Raw genomic sequence first — 16,346 nt, 5'->3', positions numbered from 1 at the left:
AGAGACTGTAACCTAACGGTCGGTTGTGTGTCGATACCCAGCTGCTCCAGAGTGAACCGTAAAAACAAATACCTGCAGCGTGGGACATATAAAGTTGCAAAACAGAAGACGGAACACACTATTAAAGTATTGTGAATAAAATACATATAAGTTAAACATACTAGGTGTGATAAAAGCAGCAGCTTCGACAGCGGCTGTGCTGCGTCACCTCCCCGTCTGCCGCCGTCCAATCACCGACATGCTGAACAACCAGCGGAGTCTCGACCAATCACAGAGGAGCGACGGCGCAGCGCGGTTTGCCTGCAGCTGCATAAAAGCAGCCTCTCTGACCGAAGCAGTTCATTCGTTTCTGGAGAAGGAAACATGCCTGAACCCGCCAAGTCCGCGCCCAAGAAGGGCTCCAAGAAAGCCGTGACCAAGACCGCCGGGAAAGGCGGCAAGAAGAGGAGAAAGAGCAGGAAGGAGAGCTACGCCATCTACGTGTACAAGGTGCTGAAGCAGGTCCACCCCGACACCGGCATCTCCTCCAAGGCCATGGGCATCATGAACTCGTTCGTCAACGACATCTTTGAGCGCATCGCCTCTGAAGCGTCTCGTCTGGCTCACTACAACAAACGCTCCACCATCACCTCCAGGGAGATCCAGACCGCCGTGCGCCTCCTGCTGCCCGGGGAGCTGGCCAAGCACGCCGTGTCCGAGGGAACCAAGGCCGTCACCAAGTACACCAGCTCCAAGTAGACCAACACCCAATACAAACCAACGGCTCTTTTAAGAGCCACACACCCAATCTGCAGAGCATGAAACTTCCAGCAACATAACATGAATAGTAAATAATCATTAGTCTGGGGTTTGTAACAATTTGCTATTGTTTACATAAACGTTCATTGGAACTATTATTTTACATTGCAGGAGAGTTGCTACCACGCATGAACGGGTTGGGCTGTTATCTTATTGGCTCGTGTGCTAAAACTAATAAACTATAACCCACATGGGTTGAAATAAGAAATTCTGTAGTCATTCACTCATGAAAGACAGAATTGTAACGGGGTTAAGAATAAACTCTAAAATTATAAATCCACAAAGGTGCAAGTAATGCATGACAGAAATCATTTATTCCATTCAGCATTGTTAAAGTACATCAAATACCTGACATGGTTGAACTGAATGATTTCTAATTAAAATTATTGTACCAGACAGTAAAATTCATTACTTTTTTTTTTCAAAAAAATTGTAAGATGGTTTATTTGTTGATCATCAGCATTAATTTGTACTTAAAAATGTCTCAACTCCAATGACTGCTTGACTAAACTGTTTGCGAGGTTGGACTTTGCTCCCTCTGAGTCTAATTTAAATGTGTGTTTAGGACATACCTGTCAAACTACTGTATTTTACCTCTTTTCCACCGTCCTCCCGTATTAGTAACTTCCTGTTTTATAATATTTTTAAAGAGCATTCCTGTGCCTCTCCTAACTAAATTGTAACCGGCCTCGTGAGAACTGCCACCTGCTGTAGTTTGGTTCTGGAGAGGTTAGTGGCAACAATTCAGAGATGGATGGATGTAACCAGAGAAGGCTAGTGCCAATAAAGCAAAGACTTTGTTTAAATATCTCTGAAAATGGGATACCAAATTTACTTCCTTAAAGAGGAGCAAGATGGGGCACAGAGCCACATGAGTTAAAATGACAAATTAAAAATGTGTTTCACTTGAAGACAATAAATGTGTATATTAATTGAGAATATTTAAAATAAATAAATGTGCTTTAATTCCCTTTTGTGTTTTCATTAAGGCTTTATTATAGGAATAAGAATGTCCACAGCATTTCAGTGTCAACAAAAGTCGGCCTATCAGGCTATGAGCACATCATTGTAGTTTGTAGATGTTTGACAGGTCGTTATTTTAGATTTCTTATAAACCTGTCTCAAAATGTAACATACTGGACCTCTGTTGGGATGGAGGGATTGCTGGCAGTGGAAAATGTCCCTTATTTTTAAATCCAAAACTTGACAGGTATGGTTTAGGATGTGTAAATACACGCGTGCACACAGACGGCCTCGCGGCGGCGAGACAGCAGCTGCTGCCTGACCCGGTTCTGCACAGGTAAGCTTCAGGACGTTTGGCGCTGGAGTGAACGGATGAAAGACTTAAAAGCTTCCTGAAGCTTCACCTGCCCATCACAACCAGCATCTTTGCTGGTACCGTATATGGTATATTTGCTGTGTCGTATTGGGTTCAACGAGCAAACACAGAAGCCCCCACATCTCCATATCAGTCTTAGTTTAGTTCTTTCTTTTCATTAAACGCATGTTTATTGATCCATTCATTAAGAAACTACTTATGTCAACATGGCCACCTTTTCCCAGTATGTTTCTATTCATTTTATGCAATGTAATTAAAACTTTGGAGGATTTGGCACAGCAAAACAATCTTGTAATCCAGTTTTGATTCTTTTCCACTGGACCTGATAGAAGGTGGGATGGGAGGAAGTTTCCTTTTACATTTTCAAGAGAGAAAAATGTTTCACAATTTAAAATTTGTGATTAATATATCTTTATTTACATAGGAGACTGTCACTTCCAAATTCAAGATAACCAAGCAGGTATATTTAAAAAAAAAAAAAAAAAAAAGCAGGCTATATCCACAACTTTTCTTGTCATAGAATGGAAACCAAGCAAGACTCAGATCTTTAGGGGACAGTCAGTGGAGCTACACCTCTGCTGCTCCTGATTGGTGGATTCTGCTCTGCAGCCCAGCCCCGCCCCCATGTCCGCTGTTTATTGGATAGAATCTTTTCTAAACTCCCGCCTCGTTTCTCTCTGTCCTGATTGGTGCGGCAGGACTCGTCCCGCGCTCTCCGGTATTTAATGAGGTTTTCCGCTGCTGGAGACACAGTTTCTCTTGACACCAGTTCCAGAAAGACTTTATCAACATGAGCGGCCGCGGAAAGACCGGAGGGAAAGCCAGAGCGAAGGCCAAGACCCGCTCCTCCCGTGCAGGACTGCAGTTCCCAGTGGGTCGTGTCCACAGACTGCTGCGTAAAGGCAACTACGCTCAGCGCGTCGGTGCCGGCGCCCCCGTCTACCTGGCGGCTGTGCTGGAGTATCTGACCGCTGAGATCCTGGAGCTGGCTGGAAACGCTGCCCGCGACAACAAGAAGACCCGCATCATCCCCCGTCACCTGCAGCTGGCTGTCCGCAACGACGAGGAGCTCAACAAGCTGCTGGGGGGGGTCACCATCGCTCAGGGCGGCGTGCTGCCCAACATCCAGGCGGTGCTGCTGCCCAAGAAGACCGAGAAGGCCGCCAAGGCCAAGTAAAGCTGCTGCTGAACCCGGAACACAACGGCTCTTTTAAGAGCCACACACTTCTCTGAGAGACACGATTACCAGATAATAATTACTATGTGTTTTTGTGCTTGTTCTCTCACATAAGTCGCTTTGGATAAAAGCGTCTGCTAAATGACAGTAAGACCACTAAAGATCAATCCACTATATATATGATACAACGACACAAAATTTAAAGCACAAAAAGTTGTGCAGCATATGCAATTTCTGCAATCTGCATTTACTGGAAACTAAATTGTCTAAATAGAAGAAACGACAAATAAGTACGTCTAGAGATGCGAGATGACTGAGTGCAGATTATTTAAAAAAAGAAACATTTTAACATTTTGGATTATAGCACTAACCAGTTCATCGCTTGTCTGTTGGTTGAAATGAGGCTCTGTAATTAATAACTTATTTTCAGAGGTAATTAAATATAAAAAATATATACATAGCATGTTTATGAAATTATTTACTTTCTCTATAAAGGAAAATGTGTTCACTGGTGTTGTTTCAGAAACTTAGAAGTGACCTGTTCAAATCCAAAAGTCTGTCTGTTAATCTAATGTGGAAATACATAATTGCTCTTTTTGAAATCGGAACTGGAAAAATCGGAACTGGAAAAGGAAATGATAAAATATATTACTACCGATATTTCAGTAGTCGCTAACACACACATACAACATCCATTAAGGCGGAGAATACCCGTCCCTGTCCTCTAACACGTCCTCCAAAAAAGTACACAATCTTTTTTCCTTACCAGTATACACACTATAACTACCCAGCTACTGGGGGTTGGTTTCTAGTGATTGGAGTAAATAAACTAATAAATAAAATAGATAAATAAATTAACTAACTTACACAACCGGGACAGAGAGACGGCAGGGGGCGGGGCTCCGGACTAGGCGGGAGATTTGAAAAGATTCTATCCAATAAACGGCGCACATTGAGGCGCGAGCTCGCTCCCGGGGGGGGCGGGGCTGCAGAGCAGAATCCACCAATCAGGAGCGGAGGTCTGGACCGCGTCACCGAGTCACACACTTTAAGAGCAGCGAGTCTCGCTTCTCCCAGCATTATCGTCCTGATCCAGAATCAGTTGCCATGGCCAGAACCAAGCAGACCGCTCGTAAGTCCACCGGAGGCAAAGCCCCCAGGAAGCAGCTGGCCACCAAGGCCGCCCGGAAGAGCGCCCCGGCCACCGGCGGAGTGAAGAAGCCTCACCGCTACAGGCCCGGTACCGTGGCTCTGAGGGAGATCCGCCGCTACCAGAAGTCCACGGAGCTGCTGATCCGCAAGCTGCCCTTCCAGCGGCTGGTGAGAGAAATCGCTCAGGACTTCAAGACCGACCTGCGCTTCCAGAGCTCCGCCGTCATGGCCCTGCAGGAGGCCAGCGAGGCTTACCTGGTGGGGCTGTTCGAGGACACCAATCTGTGCGCCATCCACGCCAAGAGGGTCACCATCATGCCCAAAGACATCCAGCTGGCCCGCCGCATCCGCGGGGAGAGAGCTTAGACCGTCTCCCCTGGAACCACAACGGCTCTTTTAAGAGCCACCAACATCAACACTAAAGAGCTGCTTCCAGCAATCTCATTAATAGTTGCTACATTGTCGCAAAGCACAACATGATTCCCTCAATTAATAGTTCAGCTCTTCCGCCATTATAATTAATTACACCTGATGTGAGCAGTGTAAGATCTTAAAAATACCCTAGTGTATAGTTTTCTTTCTACTTATCTAACCTACATTCCCTGCATCTTCCATCTTTCAGCCCTTTATTTCACATATTTATGTAACATAAGACATTTTCAAATTGTGGATTCTGTAAATTTCACATGAAAAAAGATAACTATCACAATCATGAAAATTGTACATTAATTTCAGTTTAGTGGAATTTATTAATAATTGGAGGATGAACAATAGTGAAAAACATATTTTCATGTTTATATTTATCTGTTTTTATACCACTGTCATACCAAAACGTTTTGTTTTTTTTCCCTACACACATCAGGTACTAATCCAGTAGGTTTCCATTGCTGTGCTGCTGTACTTTGACATTTGGGTTAAATAAAAGTTGTTCTAGAAACTGTTTTTTTTATCAAAACATTTTTCAAGTATAAAATGACTAAATTTGATTCAAAGTGCTCAAGATATTAAGACACTGATGGACTGTTTCAAATGTATGACTTGAACTGTAATTAAGAAATAACTCTTATAAACTTCCTATGCACTCATTTGGTAACGCATTTGAACTCTTAAGTCAAAACCCAAAGAACATTCATAATAATATAAAGCAGGAATATTTAGCATTTCACTCAAAACCTCTGTTGCTTAATAGTTAGGCTTATCAACCATTAAAATGTTCACTCAGTTGAAGGTTGGTACTCAAATCAAAGGCTCCCTGCAGAGCTGCTCTGCAGAAGGCTGGAGACCGCGCCAGCTGAAGCAGGTAAGGATATGAAGAGCTGTAGCACTCGCTGGTAAACGCTGCCCTCTGGTGGTCAAGTTGTGGTACTTCCTGATCAGCGTTCCCGTTGTCTCTCGGCAGCAAGCCGTGATGAAGTCGCGGCTTGCTGCTTCATATGTTCATCACTAATAACTTACAACCTTTAAAGCAGTCTGCAAAAATCGAGAAAAATCCAGGTTTCACATAATCCAGGGATTAATGAGTAAATAAGGTAGATTTGTGTCATTTATTTAACTGTATACGACAGAAAGAGCTGCTTCCATGAATCGCATTACTGTAAAAGTTGCTACATTAATTGTCACAAAGCAGAACACGATTCCCTCAATTAATAGTTTTCCTCCTCTTGCACTAATAATTAATAGTCAACATCTAATATGTTCTAGTATCAGGTTTTTTTTGTACTTCCATCTGTCAGTCCTTTATTTTATCCCACCAAATACCAACAATGATGTTATTTAGTGCACACGTTGTATAATTCCATAATAAAGTATTTTATCTCTATTTAAGCTTGTTCTTAGTTGCCAGATCTTTCAGGGATCCTTCTGGTCAGGCCTTCACTGGGAATGGAGTCAGCATTTCACATAGTTGAAGCTTGGTGTTTGAAGGCAGCTGTTATGTAGCATCATCCAGTCATAAATGATGTTCATTTACTGGAACCACTTCTGTTGCTTTTTCTCTCCTGACCCACAAATGGTCCCACAGATTTACTGCTTACTTTGTCTTTTGTCTCCATGGCTTCATCACTGAGACAAATATTTATATATATTCTACATATATATTTATGGGAAAAAATACATATTTTCAAGTTTTACATTGTGTACAATTCACATGACAAAAATAACTATGTACATGTGAGTTTAGTGGAATTTATTAATAATAATGATAATAATAATTATTGGAGCAAGAACAATAGTGAAAAACACATTTTCATGTTTATATTTTTATTCCACTGCCATACCAAACGTTTTTGTTTTCCCCCCTCTACAGACATCATGTACTAATCCAGTAGGTTTCCATTGCTGTACTCTGACATTTGGGTTAAATACAAGTTGTTCTAGAAATTATTTTTTTTCAATCAAAATATTTCATCAGTAGAAAATGACTAAATTTGATACAAAGTGCTCAATGAATTGGTTAACCAAAAAGAAAACACATTGTATGTAGTACTAAATGATGTGTGAGGCTTGTTTGAGAGTTAGATTAGATTTGTTTATTTGATGACTTTATTTATTGAACTGTAATTGAGAAAAAAACAGGAAATATCAGCGTTGCAAACCAAATGACAACTGACAGGATACATAACTGACTTGAACTTATAAAAATGTAATGAATAACAAATTTGCAGTTGCATGAGTACCACAATATTTTCTTATAAGAAAACAATATTTCTTATGTGACACAATTTACCTTTTAAGGAAGATGTGGTGGCTCTTAAAATACTAATACTCTTTAAATACTAAGATACTGCAAAAAGTGTCCTTATCTGTTAAACAGTTATAACACACAGTAATATTGAATAACTGCCAGATATTGAAAGTTGAAGTTATCTTGGGAAAGGAATGGTCAGGAACACTGATTCTTTGCACATTTGGCAATTCTACAGCCATAAAATCAAAGTAAATCCAGGCGGCTTGAATGTAATTACGATAGTAAATGGGTTTATAAACCACATTAATAAATTCTGAAGCCCATGAGTGAATTATTGATTAAGATACTCTGAAATGTATAGTGGAGTAAAAAAAAAAAAAAAAAGAGTAAAAGAGAAAGTGGTTGAAACCTGGTTCTTGTAAATTCTTTGAAACTGTAATTTTACTTTTGTGTAAAATAAAATACAGTAATGTTCCTTTGAATGTACATTTGATACATTGAGGGCAATTGGGAAATGTATTGGTGTAAAAAAACAAATAGATAGGAAAAGAACTCTCAGGATGAGGTGATGGCTCTTAAAAGAGCCTTTTTAATTTTGTCCAGCAGTGATGCTTCACTTCTTCTTGGGTGCTGCCTTCTTGGCTTTGGGCTTGGCCACCTTCTTGGCGGGGGACTTGTTGGCTTTGGGGGCCTTCTTCAGCACCTTCTTGGGGCTCTTGGCGACCTTCTTGGGGCTCTTGGCGACCTTCTTGGGGCTCTTGGCCGTCTTCTTGAGCGCTGCGGGCTTCTTCACCTTCTTGGGGCTCTTCTTGGCCGCTGCTGGTTTCTTGGCTGCTGCGCTCTTCACCTTCTTCGCTGCTGCGGGTTTCTTGGCGGCGGGCTTCTTGGCTTTAGGAGCCGCTTTGTTCACGGGAGCTTTGGCCTTCGTGTCAGTGTTCTTGCTCATCTTGAAGGAGCCGGAGGCCCCGGTCCCCTTGGTCTGGACCAGGGTCCCCTTGGTCACCAGGCTCTTGATGGCGGTGTTGACGCGGGCTTTGTTCTTGTCCACGTCGTATCCTCCGGCGGCCAGAGCTTTCTTGACGGCGGCGGCGGACACGCCGCTGCGCTCCTTGGACGCGGCCACGGCCTTCACGATGAGCTCTGCCGCGCTGGGGCCGGCCTTCTTCGGCTTGGACACCTTCTTCTTGGCGGCTTTGGCCGGAGCCGGGGCTGGAGCTACTTCTGCCATGTCGAGCTGCTGCGAGAGTCACTGCTAATGATGAGAAGCCGGAGCTCCGACGGAACTTAAACACACCATGAGAACCGTGGAGACTCAACCCGCAGCGCCGCTCCCGTGTGCAGTCGGCGGAGTCACACTTGTGTTTTCTCCTCGTCCTTTAACGGGTCAAAAATCAGTGTTGGAGCGTCGTTTCAGGCTGACAGAGGAGAAGCTGACAGCGGACTAGTTTCTCTTCGTGTCCAGATACTCTGGAAGTCCGATGTTCTCCGCAGTTTGTTTGTGGGGGTTTAAAACTTCGTGGAGTCGCCGCGGAGCTCGGGGCCGATCAGCAACTTTCCCCTCTTCTTTCTCTCCTAAAATGCTTTAAAATACACAAACTTTCCGAGAAAAACACATTTCTAGCTGAATTATATGTTTGCTCGACGAACAAAAAGAACAACAAACATCAGTTGACCTTAATGTTTCGTTAAAGTGAAGATAATGTGGCAGCAGCAAACACACTGATGGAGGAGGCTCTTGTGGCGGTGACTTCCTGTCAGGTTTCTGCTGAACTACAATGTGGTTCAGTTGTTTTTTGCAACTTCTTAACTTCAAAATCCTGAACTTGCACTTATGGATGTTGAAGTTAAACATATCAAGAGCTTTTTGACATGAAGCTCATTTTAAAACATTTCATACGCAGGTCATTATTCAATTCATAAATCCAAATGTCCAAACAAGCATGAAACATAAAAAACACACAAGAACACAACATAAGACCAGCCCAAGGCTGTTGAAATAAATGTCTTATGTTTGCTACTTTGTAAGAAATTCAATTGTGTTAAAGCAATGTATAGAAGCAGGCAACGTCTTCAACAACCGTGGGTCTCCTGCTCTGATAGCATGGATGTGCGTGTCCCCCCCACCAGCCTTTCACTAGGTCACCTGAGACTGTGAAGGGTTCAGGTGGTGCGGAGAGCTAAAAGGTCTGAGATGTTTGCAGGATAAATAATATGTATAAATAATACCACACTCAACCAAAAGAGGGGATTCAGGAATAGGATGGTCTGTCTGAATGTCTCCAACATAATATGAGAACAAGGTTCCCGGCCTGGTAACGAGCCCTCATTTAGAAAATAGCAGCATGGCTTTGTTACGCCCACAGAGTGCAAGCTGACCCATAGGGTGACATATTTTAGAAAATCCTTTATTCTGAAATATTAAATAAAAACAGAAATGTGAGTCGGCTGATCGTCAGTGGCTTTTACTGGTCCCAGTGTTAACTGCCAACTGAACTTATTTGGACCAATACAAATGACATTATAACAATAACAATATAATTAAAAAAATCACAGTATTATATAAAAATCTCAATATTTAAAAATACGCTAATAACAATACTTTCACTAAATATTTTCATTTAAAATCAATAGGCTAATAGAATCACAATAAACATAATATAGGTGGTTATGAATAAACGTAGACTATTAAAAATGATCAATTCTATATAAGGGTAATGAAAGTTCTCATCCTATATTTATATTATCTACAATTCTTATTATTATCTATAAAAAACAATTGCCACATTGACATGGGAGAGATATTATTATTGATGTAATTGTTGTTTATTGTTTATTGTTGTTTTAATTTGTACTATTGGTACAAATTACCAATAGTAATTCAATATTACTATTGGTAATAGAGAACCAATCTAATATTGAATTAAATATTCAATATTTGTGAATATTTAATTCACAAATAGCTTCTGACGTGGTCTATATAAAGAATATAATTATTCTTATATCGAATAATTAATTTACTTACAATCTTTAAGTTGGTACTGCAAATACACCAAAGAATTAAATATTACCGATGTTAGCTAAAAGAAGAACAGGTCCTCTGTCTTTGGATACACAGAAAGACGTGGAAATGCTTCCTAAATAATATTGTTTAACAGAAGTAAGACACCTTGCGTGGCTATGTAAGATGAGGGAAATAATGAAGTAAATGAGGTCCCACAAAGTCTTTCGTAATAGCAGATAGAGAATTGTCCAAACTTCTGACCAGACCAGACCACCTGGCTGGCTGCCATACCACACCAACATCAACCAAACAAAACTTTGGCTTTAACTCTTAAAATAAATGTTTAAAAAAGTAAATTGATTAAGAAAAAGGTTTCCACCTTAATCATATAACCGGAGTATGTAATCAGTACACACACAATTATTATGTTTCAGTAGATTTAAATTTAGTTTAAGATAAATGTGATACTCACAAAATACATGTTTTGTTAATGAATTATTACTTTTGTTGTCTTTCGAGTCAATTTTTGGTATTAAAATGCTATTTTATTTTATTCTGTCTAAATTTATAATAAGCAATTACAGAGAAGCACACAATGACATGCGGTTTCATCTGGGACTCGTTACTGGCGCAACCGACGTTGGGCTCATTATCCAGTTGAATGGAGAATGAGCAACTGTTTTACTGATTTTTAAATAATATTTTCAATGTTTCCAGAAGATTATCAATACATCCACCAGCGGAAACTTAACAGTGGACTGCTACATAGACAAAAAAAATAAATACTCTTTCAGTTTCCATCGAGGTATTATATTTTATTTTTATAACAAACATTTGGGCCAACTTTTAACACTGCTCAAAAGTAATGGTAGAAATACAATTGATCAAGTAATGTATAAAATTACTTGATGTTCCCCTAGATGCATAGGATTGTTAATTTTTTTTAAATTTTCTTTATTTTTCGTACAGTGAAAGTTCTTGTTTTATCTCTACATATTTTCAATTTCATACTTTTGTTGCATGATTTCTGTATTGCCATAGTTCATTCCACATGATTGGTCAGTTTCAAATTCAGGTGTTCAGGTTGGGAGTCCTGGGTGGTTTTAACTTAGTAGACCCAGAAGACAAAAGCTTGATGATACCTCCTATAAATTATTCCTTCATGGGAAATTGATATAGATTTTCGAAATGAAACGCTTGAAACTTAATAAAAGTAATGTATTTCTTCATTTGAATGACCACTCCAAACGTTAAATGTACCAGATAATAACGAATAAACAAAAATTATATTTGTTGAACGCAGCCATATCAGGATTTAAAAATACATGAAGTTACTAACTATTGTGTCCCAGTAGGTGGCGCTATAACACTGAACGATCTGGTATCAGCATCCTTTAATGAGTAGAAGAATATTAGGCCCGCCCCTGTCTTCAAACACGTCCTCTCAAAGGATCTAAATAACGTGGTCAACGTAGTTCCAGCTCAGTTGTTGACTAACTTCATATTCAACATGAGCGGACGAGGAAAAGGAGGAAAGGGTCTCGGTAAAGGAGGCGCTAAGCGTCACCGTAAAGTCCTCCGTGATAACATCCAGGGAATCACCAAACCCGCCATCCGCCGTCTGGCTCGCCGCGGCGGGGTGAAGCGTATCTCCGGTCTGATCTACGAGGAGACCCGCGGTGTGCTGAAGGTCTTCCTGGAGAACGTGATCCGTGATGCCGTCACCTACACCGAGCACGCAAAGAGGAAGACGGTGACCGCCATGGATGTGGTGTACGCGCTCAAGAGACAGGGACGCACCCTGTACGGATTCGGGGGTTAAACCAACTGTCAACCAAACAACGGTCCTTTTCAGGGCCACCAACCTGATCTCAGAGCATATTACCAACATTTATACGCACATGATTTTGGATAAAAGTTGTCTTGATTAATTTATTCGATCCCAGGAAACAACCAGGACAAACATTTCTATCAGACTTGATCAAGTCTACCTCTTAAATCACTCGGGTATGTTGAAAGATAAGCATCCAAATGGTTTCATTTTCATTGTCTCTGCATCTATTGATTAAATTAAAGCGATTCACGATCGACAAGAGTTGTGACTATTCTGTTGGTCCACGAAGGTTTACCTACTTGTATCTGCTTGTTTACAAAGATTCATAATGTGGAGATGCTACAGTGTTTTAAATGTTGCCTTTTCCAGTGCAGGTGGTTTTAAACGGCTTTATTCAGTTAAATGTAATAAAGGACAGTTAAACAATGAAACTGTCCTTTTTTGCTGCTCGTTGAGCCTGGTCATATTAACGAGCTCTGCAGGACAAATGAGACTTAAACTCCACGGATTAATTTGCCACTTTTTCACAACCTTCTGAAAATCATAATACAAAGATTGTATTTATAGATGCATTTGCTAAACAAACGGCGCATTTCGACAGTTTCCCGCTCTTCTGTCTCTCTACTGAGAGCCGCCCACCAGTTTAAATGAAGACAACTTCAATCTGTGACGTCAGAGCCACTGGACCAATCACAGACGGGAGACTGCGCTGCTATTTTGCATGTGGAGGGAATTAAGTCAGCCTCTCTGACCGAAGCACTTCATTCGTTTCTGGAGAAGGAAACATGCCTGAACCATGGATCTATAATAATAACTGGATCGGACGTCAAAAATGGCCGCCCATTCATTTCAATGCATTCTGCTCAGCCAGCGCATCCGCCGAAAAAATCTCTGACTTCCGGGTTTACTTCCGCATACAGCGGCCCATAGAGCATGCGCAGTTGAGTCACCTCCCATGATGCTCTGGGGCCTCCCATCATGCCCCGGGGCAATGCCGCGAATATTAATATAATATGTATTAATATAATATATTAATTAATGTATATTATTACATGTATAGCATTACATATATTATTAATGTATTAATATAATATAATTATATAATATATATTAATATAAAACATCCGTGGAATGCACGGACACGGCTGTGACGTCAGCCGTGACGTCACGCCCAGAAAGAGACTTTTCTTTTACTTTTCTGGCCGTTATAAAACATTTTTGACGGATATAAAGTCCATGACTTAAAAATATAGAATACAAAGATTAGTAATTGCTGGGGATTACAGCTGGAGGTGTCCTGTGAACAGTTTTAGAGGCTTCTCTTTTACTATTGCGGTCTATGGGAAAAAAGCTTTCTGGGCCGCATGGGATTTTTGGTTGCAGTACCGCGGTTGGCCACTGGAAAAAATCGGCGCGCCTTCTGACTGCCAGACCCGGGGGCTGGCCTGAACCCGCCAAGTCCGCGCCCAAGAAGGGCTCCAAGAAAGCCGTGACCAAGACCGCCGGGAAAGGCGGCAAGAAGAGGAGAAAGAGCAGGAAGGAGAGCTACGCCATCTACGTGTACAAGGTGCTGAAGCAGGTCCACCCCGACACCGGCATCTCCTCCAAGGCCATGGGCATCATGAACTCGTTCGTCAACGACATCTTTGAGCGCATCGCCTCTGAAGCGTCTCGTCTGGCTCACTACAACAAACGCTCCACCATCACCTCCAGGGAGATCCAGACCGCCGTGCGCCTCCTGCTGCCCGGGGAGCTGGCCAAGCACGCCGTGTCCGAGGGAACCAAGGCCGTCACCAAGTACACCAGCTCCAAGTAGACACAGACCCAATACAAACCAACGGCTCTTTTCAGAGCCACACACCCGATCTGGAGAGCATGAAACTTCCTTCAGCCATTTAACATGAATAGTAAATATTCATTAGTCTGGGTTTAAGAATAAACTTTAAAATTATAAATCCACAAAGGTTAATGTGTGACTGAATCATTTTTTCATTCAATATTGTTAAAGCACAAATAGCTTCTGACATGGTTTAGCTGAATTATTTTAATTAAGCAATTGTATCAATATCACAGTAAAATTCATTCATCTGTTTATCTTCAAAAATTGTCCGATGGTTTTGTTTTCACAACAGCATTGAGTAATTTCTATAAATTTTAAGAAGTTTCAACTTCAATGACATATTGTTGACTGCTTGACTAAACTCAAATATCCTGATCTGACACCAACGCGCTTGACTCATCAAGCATACAACCAGTGAGCGATATTTATGAGAAAGTGAATGTCATTTTCAAGCATTCTTATTTTTTTTTTATTTTCTGGTGGCGTTTTATCAAAAGTGCTTCATTTACATGGCAACATGTTTTTTTTTCTTTTAATATAATTCTAATTCCCGGACCCGCCACCCCACTCTACGTCACATTAATGCACGTCCTAGGTCACCTTTGTACAGAATCACTACTCCGGCACTTTAAAACCAACATGTAAATTTTTTTTATTTTAACATTATTTGTTCTTTTGCACAATCACCACAACAAATTCCTTGTGTTGTCTGTACTTGGCATAAACGTCTTTCTGATTGTAATTCTGATTCTGTAATATACCCACATTATTATTATGTATATGTTTAATATTACTTGCATTAAGTTAAGCTCGTGATTGTGTTGAAAATATGTGTGTTGTCTGATAGGAAAAGGTTTGTTTATTGTTTGACCAAGGTGGTGATGCAGTGTCTAACTCTCAATCAATCATCAATTCAATCAATCAATCAATCAATTAATCAATCAATTTCATTGTATTATCCCCCAGAGGGGAAATTCACTTTACAGGGGCAGATTCACCAGCAGGGGGCGCGTTCACTACACTATTTTTGGGAATACAGGATGAGAACAAGAACACACATTTGAGTGTGAAGATCTGTGTGTGTGTGTGTGTGTGTGTGTGTGTGTGTGTGTGTGTGTGTGTGTGTGTGTGTGTGTGTGGTGTGTTTTGATGTTTAAGAAATATAGGTTTGGGAAAAAGCAATCCAGAACTGGACGCTGATTAAGGAGCATCGTGTCTGTGTGTCTGTTTCACACCCCCTTTTTTAGGGGTATAACATATGTAATGCATTAATATAACTTTTCCATCCACTAGACATGAACCAAATATAACAAATAAACGAATAATATCAAAATAAGATTGTACTGACTGGCTGGGCTTTACAGGCTTTGTAAAGAATGTTTAATCGTTGTTTTGCTCACTGATCGGGTTTTGATCGGTCGTGCCTGCACTTCCCGTTAAAGGTGGAAACGCACTGTTTTTATACCCCTTTACAGGGTATAACAAATACATAAGTTAAGATAGATACGTACCGTAATTGATTTGTTAATGTGATCATTTTGGTAGAGATTAGATTTTAATGTGATCATTTTGGTAGAGATTAGATTTTATGTTGTATTTGTGGCACACAGAGTCATCAGTAGGATGATATATCTACATTTATATTATTTACATGTTTAATTTATACTTTATTTAGTACAGCTCAGGTCCAGTTCATGTGATAGTTAGATAGTGTTTTCTGTTAAGGTAAGAGGTTGGTTTATTTGGTGAATAATGTAGTTATGTGGCAGTACCATGTGTAAGTCTCACCAGCAGTCGCTACACGGTGCGTTCAGGGACAACAGAAGTCTGGCGTTAATACTCCAGAGAAGAAGAGTACGCACTTGAGTGTAAAGTTGATGTTTGTGTAGAAAACTGTGAAGATTAATACGACATAAAAGAAAGTTCAAATTAAATGTGTGGTGGAAACTTTACTGGTTCAGAAAACATAACGGTTCAGAATCAGCTGGTAGTACTCGTTGCCTAGCAACCACGTAAGACTGGAGAGAGAGCTATTAGCCGGTTTGTAGAGCCCAGACTGCTCATTTATAGTTAATAAATAAATACGTTTATATACATAATTGACTGGTCTGAAAATACAATGTAACGGTTATGATTATTGTTTCAATGTTGTGCAGATGTTCATAATTTATCTATCTTATGTTATATTACATTGTGAGAACAAGAACACACACTTAAGTGTGAAGATGTGTGACGTAACGATGATAATGTAACGACCGAGAAGAAAGTGGCAGACATCGCTCTGTCAATCAACTACAGGACTGTCTCAGAAAACTAGAATATTGTGATTTTCTGTAATGCAATTACAAAAAACAAAAACAAAAAAAATCATGGCTTACAGCTTAAGAAAACTGAAATATCCTATCTCAAAAAATTAGAATATTCTGGGAATCTTAATCTTAAACTGTATGCCATAATCAGCAATATTATAATATATAATATAATAAAAGGCTTGCAATATTTCAGTTGATTTGTAATGA

General features: G+C 40.4%; 6 protein-coding genes across 6 annotated transcripts in view; 5 read left to right on the top strand and 1 right to left on the bottom strand.

Annotated features, from left to right (window-relative positions):
- pold4 (DNA polymerase delta 4, accessory subunit) overlaps nucleotides 1-16,346 on the top strand; it is a 223,616-nt gene that overhangs the window by 169,886 nt on the left and 37,384 nt on the right. The gene's annotated exons all lie outside the window — the stretch shown is intronic.
- On the top strand, nucleotides 360-1,072 carry LOC133448416 (histone H2B-like). The gene has a single exon (XM_061726922.1). It carries the CDS (start codon nucleotides 364-366, stop codon nucleotides 736-738), a length of 375 nt encoding a protein of 124 aa, XP_061582906.1. The 5' UTR covers nucleotides 360-363; the 3' UTR covers nucleotides 739-1,072.
- Nucleotides 2,926-3,336, top strand: LOC133448280 (histone H2A-like). The gene has a single exon (XM_061726663.1). The coding sequence runs from the start codon at nucleotides 2,928-2,930 to the stop codon at nucleotides 3,312-3,314; it is 387 nt and encodes a 128-aa protein (XP_061582647.1). The 5' UTR covers nucleotides 2,926-2,927; the 3' UTR covers nucleotides 3,315-3,336.
- On the top strand, nucleotides 4,422-12,106 carry LOC133447886 (histone H3-like). The gene is made up of 2 exons (XM_061726509.1): nucleotides 4,422-4,755; nucleotides 11,653-12,106. The coding sequence occupies exons 1-2, from the start codon at nucleotides 4,422-4,424 to the stop codon at nucleotides 11,973-11,975; spliced, it is 657 nt and encodes a 218-aa protein (XP_061582493.1). The 3' UTR covers nucleotides 11,976-12,106.
- Nucleotides 7,717-8,380, bottom strand: LOC133454181 (histone H1-like). The gene has a single exon (XM_061733145.1). It carries the CDS (start codon nucleotides 8,378-8,380, stop codon nucleotides 7,766-7,768), a length of 615 nt encoding a protein of 204 aa, XP_061589129.1. The 3' UTR covers nucleotides 7,717-7,765.
- Nucleotides 12,324-14,513, top strand: LOC133442829 (histone H2B-like). The gene is made up of 2 exons (XM_061720641.1): nucleotides 12,324-12,331; nucleotides 13,419-14,513. Exons 1-2 carry the CDS (start codon nucleotides 12,324-12,326, stop codon nucleotides 13,801-13,803), a joined length of 393 nt encoding a protein of 130 aa, XP_061576625.1. The 3' UTR covers nucleotides 13,804-14,513.

This window comes from Cololabis saira, chromosome 1, assembly GCF_033807715.1.
Source record: "Cololabis saira isolate AMF1-May2022 chromosome 1, fColSai1.1, whole genome shotgun sequence".
Taxonomy (NCBI): domain Eukaryota; kingdom Metazoa; phylum Chordata; class Actinopteri; order Beloniformes; family Belonidae; genus Cololabis; species Cololabis saira.
Note: the sequence above shows the minus strand (reverse complement) of the source record. Positions and strands in the feature narration are given on the sequence as shown.